The 27,326-nt window shown below is 35.0% G+C and overlaps 1 protein-coding gene across 1 annotated transcript in view; it reads right to left on the bottom strand.

Annotated features, from left to right (window-relative positions):
• The window catches only part of rg (A kinase anchor protein rugose), a 748,758-nt gene extending 725,159 nt beyond the window's left edge, over positions 1 to 23,599 (bottom strand). The window contains exon 1 of the mRNA XM_077443290.1: positions 23,099 to 23,599. Coding sequence (XP_077299416.1) covers positions 23,099 to 23,311 — 213 coding nt within the window. The 5' untranslated portion in view covers positions 23,312 to 23,599. The remainder of the gene's footprint in view (positions 1 to 23,098) is intronic.
• Positions 23,600 to 27,326: the final 3,727 nt, after the last annotated feature.

Here is a 27,326-nt window from a genome sequence, read left to right as displayed (position 1 = left end):
AGCATTCGCACGTAGACGACCACCATGGGCAGATATTATTGATATCCTTTGCAAATTCTGCCTTATCTTAGGCAATTCGAAACAATTTTTCGAGTCCGAGTCTCATCCATGATCTGACGTTCCGGAGCCAAGAGAGCCTCTTCCCAAGCCATTGTTTTCCCTGTCCTTTCCATAGATATGTAAGTACACGGTCAACTACATATAGTATCGATATATGTATGGTGACCTAATCATAGCACTATGGCATGGTTCGGTGATTATTCCGCACAGAACGATCTCGTACACGTCACTAAAATTTATATTTTAACGACATTTGAAAAATAAAATGAATTCCAGATCGCGGGATCGAACTTAACCCCCGCACAATCAGAGCGGGGGGTAAGTTAGAGACCGTTAGACTATAGTCCCATCGAGAAAATGCTTTAAATAACTCAATTTAATTGCGATCTACATACATACATACATATATATGTAATTTATAATATTCAAGGTTGCAACGTCAATGACCGGGGTTTGTTTATACATAATTGTGGGTATTGCGTTTTGTAAATTAAACATACATTTTTGCTTACGTCACGCGATGTAAAAATACGTACTTTTCATAGATTCCCGATTTCTGTTTCAGTTCCGATTCCGATTAATCATTACTATATGTACATATTTTAACTTTATTTTAAATCATGTATCAATCCGAAAACACCCGTTGAAATTTCAACGGGCATGAAACTAGTGTATAATATAATAAAAAAAAACCAATCGACCTATGGAAATCGGATTCAAAATGTCCTTACATGAATGTATTTTTATTTATTGCACATTATATATTTATCATCATTGCGCATTAAGGACTTTACATGAATGTTAGATTAAAAGAACTTCACTATTAACTTTATACATATGTAGGTACCCACTATTTATAAACGTATGCCTCCAACAAAAGGACAAAGCGAAGAAATTTCCATAAATCAAGAGAACTAGCGATAGGGGATAATAAATTAAGAATGGAAAACAGAGACGTGAAATATTCGACAAAGGGCATTTCAGCCGGGGAGAAAAGTCACCCCATACTTTCAATTGCATTAGTCGTCGACGTTTCAGCCAGCGTCGATAAAAGGAAAAACTTTTCTCTTAACGACTCGGGCAGGAATCGAACCTCATTTCCGGGCAGAGCTGTCTGCCTCCATTGCCACCACCATCGACCCTACCTGTCGACCAAAAGTGAAATTCCCTACTTTGTAGACATCTTAGCGAAACTTCTGGAGGCACTAACGATAAACAAACACAGAGTCCACCATTAGTGCTTATGCACACAGCATTTCGACAATTGAAAATTGTACTTTTGCACAATTCAAACCTCCATAATGAGCAGCGACGATAAAGAGAATAAGCTCGAGCTCGAGCTATGCTACATAAACAAGCCATTATATGCACGCACATAAGCATCCACCCCTTTGCCATCTTCTACTTGACCATTTTATTACTTGAACAAACAACAGAATAAAATACGGAAGAGTAAACTCGAAAGTAGCAGAACAGATCCCCCATTCCAAAGATCACTGAACCAGTCAAATGCATTAGTTTTATGATCCAACTCTATATAGTAGTACTTAAAGAAGCAACGACAGCTAATAAGTCTCATACATATTCTATCGTACCAAAGTAGCGATTTTTAAGAAGCCAGCACAAATCAGATGCGTTTTGAATACAAATCAAACATCCGGAATCGCATCCGTGTGAAGTACATCCAAACATACACCACGCATAACGACGGCAGCTCAGTCAGAAGACAAGATATATCGGTCGATCTATACAAGTTCGCGAGCCATATAAATAAATCACGTTCGGTTTCTTTTGCTGTTAAATAATTTGCGCGGGTATTTGAACCGGAAACCTTTTCGCAAACGGACCCTGTAAATAAATAAACAATACTGGCCCAATTTTCTCGGGAGGGAAGAATCCTTGCGACCGCATGGATTTCTTTATGCGTCCGTCGAGTCCTAGAACAAGGACTCGAATAAAACGACATACGCATGCACCGCAATAAAACTACATGTGAATTCCTGCTGTTTTTTTTTTATTTTTGGGGTGAGATTTGCACTAGTGCTCGACACGAGTGTCGCGATACACGTGTATGATGAGTACAAACAGGCAAGGCTCAATTTTCAGTCAAGCGTCAGGTCTGGGTGGAGTGAGAAGCACTCAAATATTCCGTTTACCTAGGACTTTATATCGCGCCTCATCAAATTTTGTAAACTATTCAAAACGGCTTGTAAGCCTATATAAACCCTTAATATAATCAAAAGAGAATTTTAGATTACATTTTGAATGGCTTTATTAAGAATTTCACATTCTCATCCCTCCGGTCTTGTTATCACAAGAGAATCATATTTTGCTATACAAATTTAAACTATGTATATTATGTAATCTCTTGCAGAAGGTTACAATGAAAATCATGCGTAGAGATGGACAGCTAAATTAAATACATCGGAAGTAGTGGTCCAAAATGCTTGCTAGTTCCAAAAGATCAAGACCAACAATGTAAGCACCTGCATACCTACACATATGTATGTACATACATACATATCTTTCAACTTTTTCAAGTTCAAACGATTTATCAAAGTAAAATGTCTGCTAGATGATGAAATTTAACATTAATAAAGAAAATGTTTTTTAAAAACTAACCTCTTTTATATTTTGTTTATAAAACTATATAAAAAAGACACCATATATAAAAAAAACCTAATCAAGAAATCACCAATTCTCTCCGTAAACTTTGATCATGAGTATTGCAAAGTGCTAAATCTGCCATAGCGAGAGGGGGGCGAAAAGGGAAAAAACGATCAGAACAGTGTGGACAATAGAGGTCACCGTGAACGAAGATGCAGTATTTTCAAACGTGTGTATTACGATTATTTTTCACCATCGTAATGGCGGACGTCATTTCCACTTATATTGATGACCAAACCGAGCAAAATGGCAAAGTTTGAAAACGATCGAATAATAACCCAAGCTTCGTCAAACGGCAAAATCGATTCTGAACTAAGAAGAGGTTAGTAATACATAATAAGGAGAGGTTTGTAAAAAAGGAAAATTGTAAAAAAAGTAATTTAAATAAGAGAAGGGATTTTGCCTTAGAAACAGTGTACATCCAATAATATAATAGTATAGGTAATAGGTAATAGGTAATTTGATTTAGCGCGGTATTGAACTTTTTTTCATGTTAAACAATTAAATATAAATATTAAATTAATTATATTTTAAAGGTATTTGAAAAAATACGACTGCGATGCGGATATTCATAATTAGAATCCATTTACAGGAACCTGTAAAAAAATTTGTAGGGATGAATGGCTTGTACACAAACGATGGTCAGTCAACCTATACAAAGAAAACTTTTTGAATCCATAAATTAACGGTGCATATAAATGCAGCATATTTGATTTCAGGCATTGATTGATATAAAGGTCAACTTATGGCGAAATGTTACAATATATGTATGTACATATATCTACCTACATATGTAATAAGAAAGACTGTTACTTTCCAATATTTTTTACATCCTGTACATGAATGAACAGAAATAAAGTGATGCATATACTGCAACAAATGAAGGGAGAATGATTTAGTTGGTAGGTTGAATTTATTGGGGAGAACTTAGGGTGCTTAGATGTAATTTATATCGACAGAATATGTCAATGAAATTTGTATCCAAGTAATTATACTCAATTGTATCTAAGTCACAATACAAACTAGATTTATTACACCTAGAAAAATTGCTTTTATCGTCACTTAATGGATATGGACCACGCTTGAAACTAAGCAGGTGAGAAAAGGGTCCAGTACCAGAACCACTCTAATGTATAAGTCAATGTATTACAGTCCTGCATAAATCAAGCCCAAACCTCCGATATAATACTCAAAAATCAATTGGGCATATCATCAGAAATTCTGGATGAGCGACACAATCTAGAAACCGCATCCCGGCAAAACCAACAGGAGGTGCCGACAACAAGGAGAATCTCGTTCGGCACGTGGACTAGCTGGCGTGCCAGAAGAGCTGAGCATGCAAATCCCCCGGTCAAATATTGAAATTTATACGTGGCGTGAATGAACCCACCGAGTTTGGGGGAGGGGAATTCCTTGAGATATCCTCAGGGATGGTAGGTGGGTCGGGGTCACAGCCGTGGAGTCCAACCATCCCCCAGAACCCACCCACCCACCCACCCACCCAGTCAATGTATTGTACCAACGGGGTACATACACACTGAGCGGAATTGGCTTTGTTTCATTCCACATTAACCTCGGTTCTGCGTCTCGACACGACTGCGTAATCCATTAAATTTAACCCGAGCACAGGTAAGTAGATAGGTAGGATGTATACAAAGTAATGGAATTACTCTTATTCATAGTTACGACCAGCCGCTTGGTGCGAGAAACCAGCAAACCGCATCAGTGTCAAAATTTTGCCTGTTCAGATTACGAAACGACGAGACGACTTGAATAACTTTTTAATGAACAGCCCCGGATGTTATACGGGATGGGATGTCTGGGGTATGAGGTGCCAATATTCGGGGATGATGCATATACACATGTATCTATGATATACATAGAAACCATTCAAAATCAAGAAGAACCATGAAAGCCAAAATGAGGAAAACTTCGTATGACTTCTGTGGACGTTTATTCAAGGACGTGTCAAAAGGGGATTGGCTTACTGGGACCGTGTCTATTCACGCTTTCCTTATTTTGGACGTTTTGAGTATGGAGATGATTCTAGATATATATAATACATATGTATATAGAAATGTACATAGTACACTGCGTATATCAGTCAGTACAAGTCAGGAAAAAGGTCAGGTTGCTGCAAACATGCTCTTGTACCAAATAAAACAAAGGTCATCTAGCCCAATGAGGAAACAAAGTTTTTTTCATAGAATGATTTCATTTAACGATGATGTTTAAGCAAAAGTTCTATGACCGTTTTTGATTTTCTAAGATCCCTCCCCCTTCGTATTCATGAATAAGTCCGTGACCATTGTGACGAGGGTAAATTATATCGGGAGTTGATATAATATAATATATATAAAAACGGACTGTCGCTAAATATATTTGTATATTTGTATGTGACGGACGATCAACCAGTCAACCAGTATGGGGAACAAATAATTTTTTTTTTCATATTTTTCATTTTTTTCATATTTTTCATTTTTTCAGTTTTTTCATTTTTTTCATTTTTTCAGTTTTTTCATTTTTTTCATTTTTTCAGTTTTTTCATTTTTTTCAGTTTTTTCATTTTTTTCAGTTTTTTCATTTTTTTCAGTTTTTTCATTTTTTTCATTTTTTTCATTTTTTCAGTTTTTTCATTTTTCAGTTTTTTCATTTTTTTAATTTTTTCAGTTTTTTCATTTTTTTCATTTTTTCAGTTTTTTAATTTTTTTCATTTTTTCAGTTTTTTCATTTTTTTCATTTTTTCAGTTTTTTAATTTTTTTCATTTTTTCAGTTTTTTCATTTTTTTTCGTTTTTTTCATTTTTTTAGTTTTTTCATTTTTTTCATATTTTTCATTTTTTTCATATTTTTCATTTTTGTGCGTCGGTGGCGCCGGGGGCGCTGGGGGCGAAGCCCCCGGGGTGCCGAAGGCATCGGGGGTGCTGGGGGCGCCGGAGGCGTCGGCGGCGCTGGGGGCGAAGCCCCCGGGATGCCGAAGGCATCAGGGGCGCTGGGGGCGAAGCCCCCGGGGTGCCGAAGGCATCGGGGGTGCTGGGGGCGCCGGAGGCGTCGGCGGCGCTGGGGGCGAAGCCCCCGGGATGCCGAAGGCATCGGGGGAGCTGGGGGCGAAGCCCCCGGGGTGCCGAAGGCATCGGGGGTGCTGGGGGCGCCGGAGGCGTCGGCGGCGCTGGGGGCAAAGCCCCCGGGGTGCCGAAGGCATCGGGGGCGCTGAGGGCGCCGGAGGCGTCGGTGGCGTCGGCGTCGCTGGGGTCCCGGGGTGCCGGAGGCGTCGGCGATGCACAAAACGTAATCACTTCGTAATTTGTCATTCGTAATTCGTGCATAAATTTCTTTCCGAAACCAGTCGATTCAATATCTTTAACTTTATTTTTATTCGAGTTTCAATTCCTTTTCGAAACCACCCGTTGAAATCAACGGGTCCAACACTAGTGTATTATAATATTATAAAATAAATGGAGTCAATTGAATCTTCTATAATGTTTAGATTTGTTCAGTGGAAATAAAAGAAAAAAAATGAAAAAAGAAATCGCCGAAATTGTAAGAAAACTGGACGCAGGATGTAATGCTTTTTTTTCTTATGCTTTCTTACTAGTGGAAAGTCTTAAAATTTGACAATTGACACCTGAAGTATATTTTTTAAATAGTGAATCACACCTTAAGTATTTTTTTGACACAGTGAGTCACGCCATTCTTGTTAGTAGCATTTTATACATGACGTCTATAGAGGTCATCCGCGGTCAAGGGTTGAAGTGGCTTTGGAATCTTAAATAATCTAAAAAGAAAAAAGCCCCCATTCGTACATACACATATATCGGACAAAGCAACATATGTATTTCAATATGTTTCAAATTAAATATGTATGTACATACATATATAATATAAGCTTTAGAAAAAAATTAATTTCTTAAACGATTTTCCAAATAAAAAACGGGGTATTTTCTCAACAGCGTTTTATTTTTAGGCAGAATGACGTCACCAATAAACGCTGACGTAACAGAAAAATCCATTTATAATGTATAATATCTTTTATAAATCCTTCGCAGAATTTGAATAAAATCCTTCGATTCGAAAAAAGGGATTTTTAAAAGGATTAATTATCGTTGTTACGGAATACTCGATTGCTCTCCGGTTTTAATTAGCGTTTCAAGGAATATCCATTTCAATCACCGACTAGTAAACATTTAACGTAAAATCAGCTTCACTTTCATGTTGGATTAACGTCAAAAATATAATATATACATCGTATTTATAGATACATGCATACATAAGCGTATGTTTATATCATCTTCTTTCGTTATTCTTTCGTATGATAAGTATGAAAATTCGCGAAGCAAACCGTGAAATGAATGAACACAACAAATTAAAATAAACATCCGCAGCGTGAACACGGTCTTTGTGAAGAGAGAAAGAAACAAATCCCGCAAAAAGTAATGTTTCGAAAAAAATTTCAATTTAACATTTTGCGAGTATTTATTCCGAATATGTACGTATATTTGTATGTATGTAACCGCGGCGATACAAATTAATTTCAAAAAACCTACCGAATGGAAAAAACCCAGTATCGAATTCTATAAATATTCCAACACTACTGAATTTACGAATTGGTATATTGTATGTTAACGAGCTGTGAAGAAGCAAAGTTGCAAAAAATAAATAAAAACGAACGTGAACGAATCTGATCGTGGAGTACCTATGTACCTAGGCAGCAAAAAAATTACACAACTAACGAATCCGACGCAGATAAAAAATACTTTACTGATCAATTAAGGGAATTGACGTTTTTCGTTCGTTTTTCATGTAAATATTTACCATGAACGCGAAACGTTCAAGAGGAACGGCATAATTTCGACGTTCAGGCGGATTTTTTGTCGCGGACGGACTATTTATCGGTCGAATGTGGTTACGACTAGAGTATGCGGTCTACGCCTACTTTTTCAACATCAAATTTAAAATTCAGTAACATATCAAACCACTGGATGAAAAGTTTGTGAAAGCTTCCATCCAAATTCTTCACTGAATTCCTCATACATATCTTCATATTCATCCATTTGCCTTTTCAGTCTCGCTTTGTTTCACAGTCTCTTGGGTATCACTATAACACTAAATTTGTTTAGTATGGTGTCAATTCTTCTAATTGCTTGTCCTAAACATTGCCACTTTAACACTTTCCCTTCCTTGTTAATACAAGTATAATATTTGTCTAAGAAACTCTACTTATTATACCAATCATAGATGTTTCCATATCACATTTTTCGTTGTATTTTTTCAGTCAAACTGTAAACCAGCAACATATTGCAAGAGGATTTGAATTCTATTTATGAATGGGCTAATGTTAATAAACTTCCCTTCAATATCCTAAAGTGTCGGGTCATTTCTTACTCTCGTTCTCGTTCTCCTATTAAATATCCGTATAAATTTCATGATTCTCTTCTTCAGAGAGAATTATTTATATGTGATCTGGGAATAGTCTTCGAAAATAGTTGGAGTTTCAACATTCACATTGAGAATATCTGTGATAGGGCAACAAAAATCCTTGGATTCGTAATCCGTAATTTGTCCGAACTAGGGCTCACTGCCATTCGTCTCTTATATTGTACATTAGTTCGCAGTGTGCTCGAGTTTGGCTCCATTATATGGTCTCCCTATCAACTTCGTTACTCTCTAATGTTGGAACGAGTCCAAAGGAAATTCCTTAGATTTTTATATCTGAAGACATTTGGATTTTATCCATATCTGTTCCCTAGTGCCTTTGTCTTGGGATCTTTGGGTTTCAACTCCCTGGCAAAGAGAAGAGATTTATTTCTTGGGAAACATTTCGTAAAATTACTTAGAGGAGAGATTCACAATCCCAGTATCCTGGAGAAACTAAAATTCTGAGCCCCGGAAAATCGTAGAGTTTTAAGAAAACATGATATATTTTTGCCAATTAGGGCTAAATCAAACGTGCTCATGAACTCCCCCCTCTCGAGAGCTGTTCGACTCCTTAACTTACTGGCACATTACTTGGACCTATTCGATGTCAGTTATGTTGAGTTGGTGGAACACATCCTAAATAGCACGATATAAATTTTTCAATCTTATTTCTTTGTTTTTATTTTGTGTACATATTTTTTACTTGATTTTTATTATTTTTTTATGATGTTTTTTTTTATTTATGATTTTTATTATTTTTTTATGTTTTTTTTATTTATGATTTTTATTATTTTTTTATGATGTTTTTTTTGTAATTTTTATGATTTTTATTATTTGTATTATAATCACATTGACGCTTTGGGGCAACCTGTCAAGTCTCTGTGGTATTGATTTTTTTAAATAAAATAAAATAAAATAAAATATCTCAGTGGTAAGCGTTTTATGGTAGCAACTAAGAGGGTCACGGGTTCGCGCCCTGATTCAGTGTGGCTGGCCAGACCTCGAATATATGTACGTGACTCCAGGTCGATTGTTTCCTATCAGAGTTTGCTAATTTATCTGATTTCATTGTTGAAACGGTTCCATCCAAATTGGCCACCTACCCTTATTTGTCAGCATTGTTTGAATTTAAATTCAAATTTATAATAATATTATAAATTTATATAACCAGCAGCACAGATCAGTGTTTCGCGTGTAATGATTTCAACTGAGTGGCAGAGTGCTCAGAGTGGTCACGGGTTTAATCCCTAGCCTGGTGCTGCTGGCCAGACCTTGGATATATGACTCCAGGTCCATTGTTTGCCAATTTATCTGATTTTATTCAAACGTTTCCAATTAATTGGCAACCTTGTCCTATTTCTTGCAAAATTAGAGGTTACAGTATTTGCTGATTTATAAAATGTTTATCAAATATATTCCTAGATGTTTCTGTAAAATTGCTCTATAAATTGTTTATCGATTTTTATAATTAGCCAGGAATGTATGTGTAAGATACGATGGAATATCATTCCTTTTCACATGTACATAAACTTTTCTGTTAAATACATAATGTAACGCTAAGTCCAGACAATTTTAAGTGGAATTAAATATGTATACATCAATCAAAATGTCATCGATTAAAAGCCATCGAGCCATCTTCACACATGTGTACCTATACATACAAACATCTTCACAGACGAAAAAATAAATAAAATACACTCTTGAATATTAATGAGCCTTAACTGGAAGCCGCAAATGCTACTGCAACATGGTTTTAATCTATGCAAATATCAGCAAAGGAGAGAGGAAGACCAGAGTGCTCAAAGCAACGCTCTACTTTTCATTAATATACATGTCGGGCAGTATTATTTTGGAACAAGGACTTTTGCATGAATTCAAAGTACACCCTACATATGTATGTACGTTCAGAAAGTCTAATGATAAATATTATATAAAGTTATGATGTATGTTCAGGGAGCATTGAATGCGTGCTTTCAAAACACGTTCGACGTAATACGATAAAACATCGTTAATTAACAACACTGGTATATCCTGCGATGTAACAACGAATAACCATTCGGACAAAAGGGAAATTCGAAAACCACCATTATAACTAATTTAGATGGGGTAATTAAGGGGGAGTCGCAATTCGAATAACAATTGCGCTCTCCGAACATCTCGTTGGGAAATTCTGCAATAATTTTATCGAACTGATAGCAGGACTTGTAGGCAGTTTCGATAACGAATCGTAAAATTTAAAATAATATATATAAAAACAGACACGGTATGTGTGGGTATGTGGCGAGTGCGTGGACAAGTATGGAGATTTCAAAAAAACAAATTTTAGAATGCCAGGAGTATGCATAGTGATGTGGCGTGACGACCGATCGTGTCGAAGAGATGCGGGTAAGCTGGAATTGGAACAGGCGGCGTCATGATATCGAAATGATAACAGGATATGTAGGCAATTTCGATAACGAATGGTAAAATTTAAAATAATATATTTAAAAACGGACACTGTGTGTGGGTATGTGGCGAGTGCGTGGACAAGTATGGAAATTTAAAAAAAACAAATGCCAGGAGTATACGTTATGCATAGAGATGTGGCGTGACGACCGATCGTGTCGAGGAGACGCGGGGAAGCTGGAGTTGGAACGGGTAGCGTCAGCGTCAGATGCGCGAGAGCTTACACACATGTCCACGAAGAAACACACACATTCATTTATCATTTCGACGCTTTTAACGAGCGCACTCGATTTTTTAGTATTAAACGCGTGCGCCTATATTACTTACTCTATATTTATATATACACTAGCTGACCCGACTCGGACTCGACCCGGCCGGGTAATGTCTTAAAACCCGGATCCGGAGCCGGCCTTCAAAACCCGCCGGGTCCGGGTATTTAAAATTTCGAGTATTAACGTAAAAATTCAAAATGATTTTCAGTTGATACATTATAGTGAAGCATGTCACAAAAGAAAACATTGAAAGTTTGGGATCATTTCACACTGCTGCCAGTAGCGGGATCTCTATCAAAAACACGAAATAAAGCATGCTGCGAAGTGTGTAAATCAGAAATAGCTGTTCAAAATTCAAGTACATCAGCACTAATAAAGCATCTTAAAACACATAATATATATTCAAATGAAAAACGAGAGAGTGACACGTCAATTAATTCGGTTTTTATCGCCTTTTACATAATAAATAATTTAAAATCTGGCAGTTTTTGATTTTGACTTTGGACCCGGACCCGTCGGGTTTTCAAAATATTGGACCCGGATCCGTCGGGTTTTGTAAACCCGGGTTTTCAGAAACCCTACCCGGCATGCATTGCAATGCCAGAATAAGGCATACAAATCCCTTTCCCGTTCCTGTTTCATATGATGGTCAGAGATCTACTAGCGTCTCTTCAAAGTTCCTTCAAACCAACTGGTATCGTGATTACCAACAAACACATGTCCTTGACTACACAATGGCGTTTCAAACTTTCGCGTCGGTAAAATCTTAATTGCGAATATTATTATTAAGAGGTTTTTTCCCATTTTTTTTCACAGTAATCTTCCCGGACATGCATACAACAAATCCAGAAAGTTCCATCGTAATCGGTTAAGTGGTTTGGGAGCCTATACGAGACAGACATACAGACATTCAATTATCATGTATCAATTCCTTTCCGAATCCACCCGTTGAAATCAACGGGTACAACATTAGTCCTTTATAATACACATTTGCTTTGATATTGAACAAAGATTCATTAATGTACATATGTCAGATAAACTACTAGTGTGCGTTAGCTCCATTACGCAAAACGTGTTTAAATTCCATACTCTTGTTGGACATCATCCGCACAATTTCCTTAGTTAATCTGCCCCACGTCCTCGATACAAACAGCGAAGCTATTTACACATGGATGACGGGATTGAGGCGGATCAGTGCACTGATCTGTAACTACATATGTATGTACATTTGTGGAACAAATAGACGTGGGAAAGCATTACATACAGCTTACATCGCAAAATCTTGCAATTTGGTATTTATTGATGTGTACTTGAACATAATTCTAAATGGAGAACTTTCAAGATATTAAATTATAATTGGCACGCTGTGGATCTAAGAATTCTATGCAGAAATATTACAAGCTGAATTTTTCTCCTGCTGAAAGGCCTTTTATTGGCTTCACTGTTATGTAGTTCAATTAAATTCTTACCCGTCAAAAATCTGATTTTGAACCACCTCCACTCTTTAGATCACTTTGATATTTTACCGACATACGGGGGTTATCTAACATTGAAGTAAGCTATTGTTTCCAACGTGAAGCTCGAGGAGTATAATCATTAACGAACTCATTCAAAATCAGAATATTTGGTCAGATCGAAGCAATGACAACTAGCTATCCATACGCAGCTTTCTAGCGCCCCTTTTCAACTCACAGGTTAAAACTTTATCAGTGATAAAATTTACTTTTTTCACTCTCACTTATATCAATAATTTCCTACTACATTGCACATAAATATCATTAAATGTATTGCACTTAATTCTTCCTTAATTTTTTTCCCATTTAATTTGACATCATGGAATGCTCTGAATTGGTGAACTTAATCAGATTCCATGAACGAGACAGATCAATTAGATGTAACCATCTGCTTGACATGCCCAGGTTCATCGAACTGAGCCAAGTCAAGATTGCACAAACTGGATAATGAGTTTTATATTTTTGATTTATTTAATATCAGTAGATGTAAGCTAAAATGCGATTGATCCAAATATTTTATTAACATATTGTAGTTTCTTTTTTGTCTTTATTTGCATTATAATTTTTATTACTAACTTTTATTTTTTTTATTTTACATATATGTATATATCAGGAAGGCTTAACAGGAAGACCCCAAGGCGCCTTCCTAGACAATTAATTACAAACAATCCAGCATTTTTATTACATAAATCACCGTATTCCGAGAGGCTGAATAACACGAAATTAACAATTAATTAATTAATTGATCCATTGACACATCTATGGATTTAGAATTGTACATATTTTTTTACAAATTGTACATACATTAAATACAGAAAATTTTTGACAACAGGTAGGATGATATTTTTTTGCCAATTTTGAGGAACCGTTTCAACAATGATCAGATAAAATTGCCAAACTCCAATAAGAAACGATAGACTTGGAGTCACAAATATCCTAGTCAAACAGCAGTATTAAAGATTAGCCCGGGATTGAACCCAATAATATCTTGGTGCTAAGCATAAACTCAACGACTGATCCACACTGCTGGCTGAATATGAACTAGAACGGCTTGCAGTCCCGTTTCAAAATATGAGAAAACATTTTTGACTGCACTAAAATAGTTATATTATTTTATATGTATAAAAATATGTATATACATATGTTCTACATCACATTCTACCATTCTACGGCACATTTTTGGGTATTAATTCCTAACGCGTGTACGCTTTATGTGTTCATGCGTTGTTGTTTATTTTGTACTTGGTTACAGTGTGGTTTTTTTATTAGAGCAGTGATGTGCGATATTTATGAACAACCGTCTCGTTCTCCAACGAAAGGGTCTCTTAGACTGTATTTGTTGGTGGCCTCATGTTGAGGGCTTTAATAGTCAAATACTTTGACCTTTAAAGCCTGTTTTAAATATGTTCTACAACATAATATTCAAACAATGTCATTTATCACTTTTATTTACTTTTGGTTCAATTCTTCGATTATGAGGCGACGTAAACGGTATCGTATTGATTTTTGGCATATTAAAAATAACCATTAACCCAATTGCGGACACACTACAAATACTCATTATTTAAAATTTCACCCTAACATCCACGTGTTTGTACTTACACAGAAAAAATAAGCCAAAAGAAGTTAAAATTTCAAAAACCGATATTTATACTATAGAATACATATATTTCTCCAAAACCAACGTTCCGTTTTGTCCGACTGTGGAAACACTTTCGGTATCGATTGATTCTCCTAGCCACGTACAATGTTCGCAGCGTCCGCGATACTCCAAAATCCCCAACAATTGTCCCAAGGCAATCTGGGCTCTATCTAGTCAAGTGCAAAAAAAAAACGACAAACATACGCGTCCTTGAAGCGCAAAGATAATAACTTCCCAAAATCCAATTTTTAAGGGTAACGTTTTGAAAATTGTAAGAAATCAGGGGGATTCAAAATAAAAACAATATATTTTCACAATTCACTCTACCTAACTAATTGCATCTCTATTTCACTTGAGCTATTTCGGCTGTGACATTTCAATGGATGGTTAGACATTTAGGATTCGTTGACATTTCGATTTTGAACATTGTATCGCAAAAAAATCCATCATTTTGAAAAGTTACGTATATCCTCTGGTAGGATATGAAAACAGAAAGAAAACTAGATTGATAACCAAATTGTTGAGTTATCACTTTTGCGCTCAAAATACGCGATATATATATACATACGTATGTATATACAACCGAAATGATAAGAAAATTACGCTTAAAGGACACTTATTACGATTCGTTGAGGGAGAAAAAAATATAACAATTTCCTAGACATGCACTTGATAAGGCGAATAAATGCTTGTCGACGATAACATTATCGCGCTTCGTCTTTGTATGTAACACAAATATGTACGTACATATATTTTACATTTGTACAAGTTTGATGACATGTCACTTTAGAACATGTTGTCAATCTTAAGCCCCAGCAGTTTCATTGTTGAGATAATAATCGGTGATTCCCAAGTGGGTAAAAAAAAACCAATACAGTTCGATAACACTTAACAGTGGATTCGCTTGTGTCCTACTTATTTCGCTAATGGCGGTAGTACAAGTGATAGTAAATAAGCGGAATATGTGCATAGTCAAAAAATTGTCCCGATTTTAGTATGTATGATTCATTTTAATCTTCACTAAGACCAAAATTTATCTCCAACTATTGAGCTAGTTCAACCCCTCGAATATCATTACTTGCTCGATCAAGAATATATGTATTTATGTACATACATACGTAAAGAGTTCATGATATTTGTGTGACAGACTATATTTAGTTTTATTTATATTTTACCATGATGTCATTACGAGTTTTACCCCCGAGCGACATTTATGATATTAAACTTATACATGTGTATATACATACATTTGAAATCATTTATTATATTTTATTTTTATTTTATATCATCGCCATAATCTATCTGTGTGTGTGTGTGTGAGTGTGTATGTGTGTGTGCGTGTGTAAGTAACGCTCCCCGTAGTATAACAGTCATTTTGATTCGACATACGTCACAGTTACAACACTGCCAACATAATGTACGAATATAATAACGAATCAATAAAAAACCGGTCACAAAGTACACATACATATGTATATATTTCTACTTGGAAAATAGTGCTACGAGCATTTACTGAAAATTAAATCATAATTATTTTTATTATTGTTTTATATTGTTTATATGTAAGTAGGTATTTTTTACTTATAATACACCCGACGAAATTTTCATCGGGTCTATCACTAGTATTCAAATAGTTTTGCTAATTTTTGTGAGGAACCGTTTCAACAATGAAATAAGATAAATTGACAAACTCTGATAGAAAACGATCTACTTGGAAACATACAAATATCCAAGTCTGACCAGCAGCACTGCAAAAATACTCGAATAAATTCTTTTCGATTGAGGTCAACTGAGTTATTGAGCCCGGGAACCTCTCGGTGGTTAGCATTAAGGCAACCACCGAGCTATAATGCTGGCTACAAACCAAAGATCTGGTATTTTATATTGCCCGAATGGTACTTAAGGATAAAGAAGATATATATATATATATATATATATATATATATATATATATATATATATATATATATATATATATATATATATATATATATATATATATATATATATATATATATATATATATATATATATATATATATATTTATTAAGGAATTAATAATCATTCAAAATCATTCAATACGGGTGAATATTAGAATCAGTTGTTGAGTATTAAAAGAATGGTGATTAAGTCCAATTCTTTATAATGTTTGTCAAGTTTTTATTTACTACTATGAAATAAATGCTTCAAACTATCGGACAATACTTTAGGTACTTAGGTGGTGTTCCTATTAAGCTCAATAATGCTGTTGTAAAACAGTGCTTTCATTCAACAAAATATTTTAACATAGAAAACTGTCTTTGAAGGAAGTTCACTAACCCCAAAGATAATAAAAGACAATAAAAATCAAAGAAAATCAGAGCCACGAGTTTTGCCACTGAAAAATCACTAGCCTCTGAAAGGGTCGAAGTTGAAGTATGTGTGTGTGTGTGTGTGTGTGTGTGTGTGTGTGTGCTTGATCTTATTTCACATCCATTGAATCAGACGAACGGGTGGGACAAATTTTGTGCGACCGTTTCGATGTGTGATGAGAAATCCGCCATTATCCAGTCCGTATCACAAAGGCAGGGTGTTCGACAAAGAAAGTGTACGCCTTTAGAATGTCGGATGCTTAATTAAATCGAAAAATGTACGAGATGATAACGCCATGTTAGTAGCCACGTGATACCGTGAATGTGAGGTGAATGATGAATGCATACATCTGATTTTTTTTCGCATAATACGAACATATGTATGTACATATATACACATGTATGTATATGTACATATTTATACCTAAGGTGAGAATGTGAAGTTCATAATAAAAGTCTATTTATACGTTGCCATGTACTTATATACATTCACGTGCCATATTTCTTTCAAAGCATACTTGATTGCATGCTTTGCTACTTCATTTCAGAATTCGCTTGAAAGTCTCAAATGAAAAAAGTATCACCAATGGAGATGTGTGAAAACCCAACATTGTAATTTGGAAAAGGGGACTGACCAGAAATGGCTACTAAGATTGCTCAAAGTTATAAATTATGATCTTGTTTGATCTTCCATGTACAAATTGTTAATACGTACATGTATTTGTATCACTTATGTACATACATATATGAAAGTTGTCTTATTTTCCGTATATACCCTATTTATTTACACTATTTAGCCAGCAGTTTGGCTGGCTAAATAGTGATCACTGGTTCGATCCGCCAAAAAACTGCTGGTTAGATTTGGGGGTTTTGTGACTCCAAATCGATCGTTTCTCTATCAGAGTTTGCCAATTTTATCTGATCATTGTTGAAACGGTTTCTGAAAATTGGTAATAGATCCTTTCCTGTTGTCTCAAAAAATCTTTGTGTATAATTTGTAGAAATTATGCACAGAAATATATATAACTATATATGACTATATAATCTTGTGTTAATTATGTGTATAAAAGTTGTAATTATAATTGTGCCCAAAATCTAAAAATAATCCATAGATGTCTCTATGATTATTATTTCTGTACTTGATTAATTATTAGTATTGTGTTCGATGTTTATTGAACGTATTGTATACGTTGTCTGACCATATGTATATATTTATAATTTCTTAATGTCTATAGTACACTCGTCGCATTGGAGCGATCTGTAATGACGAGTGTGCATTGATTGATTAAAAATAATAAAATATCCAGACACATTATTCATTGATAGGTAAATCTATACTAATTACAATCCGCAAGCACATGTATGTATGCTTGAAACAATCAACAAATTCTGACTAGCTGAATTCACGAGGGAGGAAAGGATGTTGATTTTTTGGAAACGTCAAAATAAATAAATTAGACAAATAGATGTTAAAAATTAATTTTAAAATTCTAAGATAAATCGAAAACCAATCTCATTCAACGTCCATTACGAGTTAACAGAACTTATTAAACGACCGACATTTACGATAAGAAATTAGCATTATCGTGATAGCTAGCTCTATAGTCGATCAGATGAGACTTGCGAGAACCGAGTACGAATAATAAGCGTGACGACACAAGCCTTTTACATATATATGTTATAAGATACTTACAGAATTTTAAACAAATTTTCTCAGTTATTTATAACATCCCCTTGATGCGAATGCAACGAGGGGGAAATAATAATTTACCTGTTTCGCGGGAAAAGATTGAGATAAATCATACGAAAAATCGGATTACAAAGATGGCAAAGCGAGGGGACGTGGAGTAGAGGGCAGAGTGGATGAATTAAAGTAAAATTCTCAGACGTCCTTTTAATTCCGCAGCCGGGAGAGAAGGGTAAAGCACCCTTCATTGTCCAACTTTAGAGGCGCTCGGGTTCAAGCGCCGAAGTGACAGCAGGACAATTTCAGAGGAAAACTCGCAGAAAATCGAAAGCCAACTTGCTCCCTTCCCCCGGGAGAAGCAGGTGGAATTAAAATGGAAAAAAAAAATAGCCCCGTACTGAAAACCCTCTTCAAAGAAACGAAACGTCGACGCTTAGATCGCCTGAAATAGTTTTAAACGGAAAGTACATAGGCATAGGTCTCCAGAACTGTAATGCAACGAGCGGGCCAGCGAATCCCAAACGGGTTGTCACAGGTGTGTCAAAAACCTGTCAGTGATACAACTGACATTTTGTGTAAAGCATGCGTGCTAAAATATAATATGTGTAAAACAATTCCTTATAAATTCAGCGTTTGATTTTTTTGATGATAAATAATTCTGAAGGGTAGGAGCCTCGCTTTGAGAAATTTAAAGGTCATCTTTATTGACTCCATAAATCGGTTTAAAATTAAAGTTTGCATTTGAATTTGTTGCATATACCTATATACATACATACATACATCTGCTATTCTTACATACATAAGATAATCATTAATTTAAACCATATGTAGATAACAATCTAAAAACTTTGTGGAAATACGTTGAATTGGAGTTTGGTTATGGTTATTTACTTTTATGGTTATAGTCTCGTACTTTTATGTACAAGAGCAGATTAAGGGTGTTAAAATTTTTGTTAATCGGAATTTATCTGAACAAATTCATTTTTTGATTCTGCACCTGCATTTTTAGGATCTGCACTGCTTATGTTTGTTAAATATGCATCTTTTCTCGTTTGGATTTGGGGAATTAAATCTTCAGCATTTAAGATGATGAATACAATTGATTTTAAAGGAAAGTACCCAAAACTTTATTTTTCTTTTTGGGAATGAAGAATTACTGAATATGTGTATAATAAGAACTGTAATTCATAATATTAAATATTAAAACCGAAAAGAAAAGGATTTTACTTACATAACTCATGAATGTGGTGAACTTGTTTCTTTAAAATTCATTATTTTATTTTATTGCAGGGTGAATACACGCAGCTTAGACTGAATAATTTTCCATTGGGTGTTTACTGATTTAAAAAAAAGTATATTCTTGATTCTTGGATTATATTATTTAGAACAATCAATGTCCTTAAACGTTTAAGCGTAGACCACAGAAGTGTTAGGATAACAAATGTACTCAGTAACAAATAGTTACATGTTGAACTGCTCATAACATAACAATTGAATCTTAAGAAATGCTTTTCATGAATTCAAGGTCGGTCATAGCCCAAGACCTGTTGACTTATTTCTGTATGACCAGAATATACATACGTATTATATATGTACATATATACATATCTATAGTCCGCGTCACCGTTTGTAAGAACGTTCTGTATTTACATTGTATGTACATATGTATGTAGGTATATTAGAACCACCTTCTGCTTCCAAAAATAGTAAGAAGAAACCCTTCAAATTTATTATATTTATATAGACACCTTCGTGTAGAAAAGTTTGACAAACACCCACCTAGACATTCACTACAGTAGATATCACTGCAGAGGCAGATAGCATTCTAACAAATTAAATTTCACTCGGACGAAACACCATTTGGTGCAAATATTCGAAACGACTTTTCCTCCACCTACCTACCCTTTTTTAGACGATAAATTACCCATTAGACAGAGGGGTATCATCAAACTCGATTTACAACCGAGAATTAAACCTGCATTAATTCTGCCGAGTACTTACACGCGTAATACTTTGTTATCGCTCTAAAAACCCCCAACAATAATCAATTAGACACATTATTTTCATATTTTGTATTGTGGACAATCAATGTTATCAAAGTATGGGTAAGTCCTAAGGTGCAAGAAGTACCCAAGTGCCTACTAAATACGGTCGTCACTATAATACAGACGTTTCATCAAAGTTGAACATTGTTTAAATTGAAACTGGGTAAAGTTTGGAAGTCGGGTGAATATTTAACACGACATGGCGTAATATGAGAGCTCGTCTACCGCGACTAAATTGGAAATGGTCTTGTTGCTGAAATTTTTGGAGATAATTTAAAATTTAACTCCCCGTGTATTGTGTTTGTGTGTGTGTGTCGACATTTTTAATCGTTATCTTCACAGAAATTAGAATGATAGTGTGTCAGCAACGTGCTAAAATAGATAAAGGTGATTCAGATATAAACGATAAGCGAATGAACCATTGCTGTGTAACTGATAGTATTGATTAAATTTGTGTTCATTTTACAATACAAAATAATTGATACATATATTCTGATAACAGTTTCGGGTTTTATTACCGGTTGTAAATGGTAGCACTGAATCAGTCGACAGCATTGAGTATAAATTCTATACAAAGTTACAATAAATTTAACCATTATATCCAGGGAAATGAATTATTTATACGCTGACACTAGCGCTAGCAATTATCAAGACATAATGTCAGATCTGTACCTACAAATCAAAAACTTTTAATTGCCTTAGATGGTATTTTGTCAGAACCCAACGTACTAGTTACTATGTTGGGTTCTGTAAACTACTTCAGTAAAAATCCAGGATTAGAGAAGATATTACATGCCGTCACAATAATACAAAAATGCCCCGAGTGACTAAAGTTTCAGCATTTTTAGCATTAGCAACCCCCGTTGCTTACTTCGAGCAATTCACTTTTTATTAATAAGTTTGCACACAATCCCGAAACTTAAATTTTACCCATACTAAGAAACTCTGGATCTTATGCAAAATATAATTCAAATTAGGTAAGATTAGAATTCATTTGCATCAGAAACCACTTAACCGACGGAGAATCGCACATAATTCAAAAAACACAATAAAACCTAAACTTGTTTTATCAAATTGTACGCAAACATTGCGTCAAACTAATGTTTTTCCACTTTTTCACAAGAGTTCAATACACGTAAGATTATTTACGTACATAATGTGTGGATTTTAACACTTTAGACCGACGTTTCTTGAACTTTTCTGACCACGGCCCAAACAGGGTATTAGAAAATTTCAGAAATTAAACAATAAAAATTGAAAATTTTATATTTTGATACAACTTGAACAGATAAAACGAGCAATGACGTCATAACTACGCTGAAAACTCACACTACATCATCTTGAACGCAAACGTTTGTTTTCACAATTCTTCCAGCGCACTCAAACAACTCGTCTCGTATACATATGTACATACATCATATGCACAATGGACTGATAACACACAGGTGAATGAAAATCCACCGACTCACAGACAAACGGACATCTTAATGCAGGTTGCGTGCACAAATGCAACGGGCAAATCCTACATTAGCGTCAACGTCACATCGTAATGGCGTGTCAGCGAAACATATCGATTTCCGATGCAAATCATGCAACGTAGCCTTCAGCTACATAATATGTTGTTGTTTTTTTTTCTCAACAAATGAGACATATTTAACCGGTGCATACTTGGATGCAGTTTTTTCATGCTTTACATAATGTCGTCCGTTTCTCTCTTTATCGAATTCGTGATTATCACATCACGAGGCTCGCTATCACCGGCTGATTTCACTGACACAAATATATATACATATGTATGCAAGCATACTCAAACGTTCAAATGAGTGTTTCACATACATATGTATGTATATAACAAACACACCATTGCAGGAAAAACTCGTCTGAGAGCCGGTCGGTTCACTTCAAATGTACCAAATTATATAACACAATCGAAAACAAGGTTTTTATTTGCTACATATATACATATATATATACACTTTTTTTCAATAAATGGCATATTTTTCACGAATCAGCATTGCAAACTGTGCGCCTATCATATTTATTGCAAGATCATTACAATAAAAAAGGCCGCAAAACTTGATACAATATCGGTGTTTTTTTTTTTACATTTTGCCGGTTGCAAGTGTTTTTACATACAAAATAAAACAATCAAATAAATAAAAAAAATACCTATACCAGATTTAAAGATGAATGCTTGAATCTACAGTCTTCAATTTACATAGAACCATCAAATTTGGTATACTGGATATGTCATAGTACTTATAAACGACTTTCGGAAGGGTTTCAGTATCTTCCTTAGAAAATTTACTATAAAAATTCCTTATTTAGCTTTTTTTTTCAACTCGAGCAATTCTTAGCATATTGGGAATTCTTATTGGAATCTTAGCAGATTCGGTTCAAATATTTTTCTTCAATTTTTTGTGCATGAATTGGCGTATAAAAAAATAATTTTGATAAAATCGTCACCGTTCCGGCAAAACTCATGGTGCGGAAAATTTTCAATTTTGCTTCGAACTTATCTAGGTAAATTGTAAGTGATCTTATGACATGAAAACTGAGGAAAGGACATGGGATTTGAAACACAACACGGATAAAAATCGGCGCCTCTCAAAATCACGAATCGCTCGATCGACAACACGTCAGAATTTAGCCTCACAACAAGTAACGTTTCGACACATTGTTTGTACCTGTCAACAATTCGATCAATCGATTCCGTGTGAGAGACGCCGATCTGAAAAAAAAACGTGCAAAATGGCGTAAAAAAACAAACGAACAACAATAATTAGAATGGAGTTCATTTGTTTTGAATGTTAAAAAATTTGAATTTGAATTTGAATTGGCTAGGGAATGGAGGGGAGAGGGTGTGTGGTTAGAGGGTGAGCTGAGCGTGGGCGAGGGTGGTGTTAGGTGAAGTGAGGCGAGGAGGAGAGGGTAGGGCGAGGGTGAAGTAGAAAGGGGTAGAGGAATGGAGTAAAGAGTGAAGAGTAAAAAAGAACTGACCAGATGCAAGACGGTGTTGACGACCTCCCTGTTGGCGAGCTGGCCCACCTCGACCAGGCCGATGAGGACCGCGAATTTGAGGCTGTCGTTGGCCGGCATGCGGACCACGTCTTCGGGGCGACGCACCTCGGCGTGGCTCTGGATTTGGTTGTTGAGTTGGGGGCCGACGGGGGGCGGCGGCGCGGGCTGGTGCGGGGGCGGAGCGCCCGCCATCGCGACTCGCGCTCGGTCAGACGGCACTGCACTCGACTCTGACAGATCGACACACACCGGTCGTGATCACTGATCTACTGATCACTGTTGTTGGAACTTGAACGCTAGTGAGAGCGAGAGTGTGACGCGAATGCGAGTAGTGATGCGAGTGAGAATGCGAGTGAGAACGAGAACGCGAACATCGCGCAGCCGAGCGCCGCCGCGCTGCCAACTGAGCCAGCTAGCACTAGCACTTGCCCGCAACCCACACTGACTCTCTGACAGCAAGCGAACCCTCCCCTTCTCCCCTCCTCCACGCGCCGCACACCCTCGCTTTTGGCTCTAGCAGGTGCATGCACGGCCGACAACGCACCGCTTATCACATTTTTGCCTTCGGTTTTATTCGCCCATCTGTTTGTTCTCAATTGCACTCTGCTTCTTATTTCACCACCTGTTTTCAATTTTTCTTTTACGCACTAAAAAAAATTAATATTGCATTGTGGAGTCGGAATTTTTTTTAAATCGGTTTCGTTCTGTCATGTGGATTCAACCCAGAGAATTGTTATATTGATAGAAGTGGGTTTAGGCGTCATATTGTTGTCAAGTGACGATTGTCCACAGACAATCCTAAATAATTTTAGCATCAGTACTATATATTTATATATAATATAATTTTAGCTATTAGCTAATTTAAAAAATACATCTAAAATTGTATATTTAACTTATATGTACAGAGGCGTCTCCTCGCACCTTGCAAGATTGAATCTATGGTCTTAGAAGACCTGATGCACTTAGGGACGGTATTATACATGAGCACACTCTTGTGAAAAACACCCCCAGCTGTCTTCTTTTTATTTCTTCTTAGGGCGTCTGCACACTTGCCGGACCGTTCGTTGCGGCTAGCCCGTTGCGTATGTCAGTACGTCCGCTTTCATATAAATGAGCGATGGCCGCCACACTGACGGACTTGCGGCTACCGCTCATTTGTATTGAGGCTAAACGCTGCGGCCGGTCCGCACCGGCCGATCCGGCAAGTGTGCAGACGCCCTTACTCTACTTACTACTAATTTGTCCTTATTTCTAGTATAAAAACTATGTATATCTCTATTCCTTATTGTATAATCATTAAAGTACTTAGGTAATAACTTATGATCTAATTTATTATAGTTATAACAACAATAAACTTATAACAATAATTAGATTCAAATTAAGCAAATTAGTAATAAATTAAGTAAGAAAAAACACAAAAATCAAAAATAATAAAAATAACAAAATAATATAATATCATATCACCGACTTATGCTTTTTGGATAAGCCACGATTTCTTCGCAATTATCTAATATTCTTAAAGTTCAGAACGTAATGAACATGAGATGTTTGCGAAAAAATAACGGTTTTTTGTGTAAATACGCATTTTACGTATACACGCATTTTTTGGTGGTATTCAGCCGGTGCGGGGTGTATCTAAAGTGGTCCCGATAATAGTTTTGTATGTGCCATTTTTTTGGAAAACCAATACGCATTGTCTATGATGCAAGATGGTGTAACTGCACCGGTGGGAAGCCCTTTTGGATAAAAAAAAGTGGTGTTATTTTTCTTTAGTTACATACAGTCAAAATAAATTATAGTCAAATAGCGCAATTTTAAAGTGCACTTTGTGTTTTAAATTTACATTATTTCATAGTTCGCAACTAACTGTATTGTATTTATATATTGATTATTGTATTGAAATCTCACTGCTTTTTCATTAGTAACAATTCATTTACAAGCACTTCTTTTGAAAAAGCTGTGTAACATGAACGCTTGCAAATTAAGAGTAAGTAATCGATATAATAAAAAATAGTGTCGTTTTGATCAGATTTTTACTTTTTTTTAATTCAAATTTCACATTTTATTATATTTAAGGAGAAAATTTTTCGCCCGTTGCGGTAAATACTATTTTTTTAATTTAAGAATTATTTTAATTAAATTTAGAAAGATTTTGTTGTTTTTAAAAAAAGATTTTTTTAATTTTTTAGATGTTTTGAAATATTTGCACACTCAGAATTTGCAGCACTACATTAGTTTAAAATTACGAGTCACTTAAATATATTTTATGTAAATAAAAAAAATGAGTAACAACTGCATAAAAACTATGTAATATGCGCTTTCATTATTATCAAAAAAGTTTTATACAAATAACATTGTTCCTATTTGAGGAATATAAGAATTATCATATTTAAAAAAAACTGTTTTTAAAAAACATTGAAAATGTGGTATTTCGCCAATAATTTAAAAAACTGACGATTCTCAAAAATTATTTAGTGTTTAAAATATATTTAAATTTTTAAATTGATATTGCAACAACTTACATATTTTTAAATTATATAAAAATATTTCATTTCATAATTTATTTTCAAACTAAACATGGTAATAATTGCAATCAAATAGCAATAACACTACATTATATTATACAAACATACTAATAAAAATTATTGAAAAGCTTTTCATTTAGAATAAGGTCACTAATAGTACGGGTTTTACCAGTACAGTATAGGCAAAACCTTGGGATGGGCCTGTTCAAAAATATTGAAAACGATTTTTTTCTTTTCATAAATATGCATTCATGATTATCTAATATTCATTAAGGTTTTTAATAGTTTAAGTATTTAGAAACATTCTTTTGAAAAAAATATTCTGGTTTTCTTACATAACCTAAAAACATGTAAAATTGTCATCTTAATTTAAAATAAAACTGTCAATATTTCAACCGTTACAATAATCTAAAAAATAATTACCTCAAAATCGAATTTTCATAACCATCGACTGGCCATCAATCCACAACTAAATTGAAAATTATTTCTACAATTTGTTAACGCTTATGCTCACTCTTCACATTGGTCCAACTACGCAAAAAAAAACTTTATGCCCAAAAATATGTGTGTTTAAAAGTTGGATGCAAAGTTTCATCACGGCGTTATTTGATACTATTCGACCAAAATGAATTATAATTGAAATACATATTTAACTTACCAACTAAAATTTAAGAAAATTATACAATTACTTCAATCAAAACAAATAAATAAACAATTCCATTCCGGAACATTACACACACACACACACACACAAACCCATTAATTTATCCAGAAAAAAGTCAAGAGGGCATTCAAAAAATGCATAAAAATATCTCGTTTAAAGTACTAGACAATAAATTGTTATTTTTTTGCATGGATAATTACACGAGCGGTCACTTTTATTTTGAAATGAGCTAAATCTTTTACCTGAAGGCTCGTAATGAAAACAATTATATCAAATTAAAATAGAAAATAAAACATTAAAATAAAAGGAACTAAAATATATTTATAAAAATCAAAATCTGTTATAAATGTTGTTTTAAATATATATTTATTTAAATTAATTCGTTCTAGACGGGGGACCATGGTACCGACGGCAGGGCTACATTCAAGCGCCTGTGTACAAAGCCTTTATCAGCATTTGTATAAATAATATTAATAAAAAAAATGAACTACACGCAAGTAATAATAAAAATTAACCAGAAAAATCGACAGAAAACCAAAACGTTCAATTCTGAACAGGACCAGACAGGCGACAAGAGAAATTGAACAGTTTTCAAGTTCATTCATGAAAATATAGTGTTTTAACCCTCAATCCCATATCTAGGAATTTTTTCTTTCGATGACCAACCAATACTCAGCATCCTCGAAGAAATACATCTGACAATCATAAAGATAATAGAACATAAAACACTTGAATCTATACCTGTTATCCCACTATTTCCCGAATTGTAGTTGGGGTGTGTTACAAGTTGTAACTTGTAACAGCAATCCTCAAGTATACAACTAAATGCATTTTATAAAGTACGTATTTTTTAAGGAATATATTTTTTTCGACTCTCATTTATTTCGGCTGCCTTTATATTTCGGCCGCCAGTATGCCTTGCACACATTTATACATATGATAGGCTCTGACCCATGGCATCCCCCTTGGATGCACAAAACAACGCACATTGTACGAGCGCGCACTGACGAAAAGTCGC

This window comes from Arctopsyche grandis, chromosome 12 (genome assembly GCF_051622035.1).
Source record: "Arctopsyche grandis isolate Sample6627 chromosome 12, ASM5162203v2, whole genome shotgun sequence".
NCBI lineage: Eukaryota > Metazoa > Arthropoda > Insecta > Trichoptera > Hydropsychidae > Arctopsyche > Arctopsyche grandis.
This window is presented reverse-complemented; position numbering and strand designations above follow the sequence as displayed.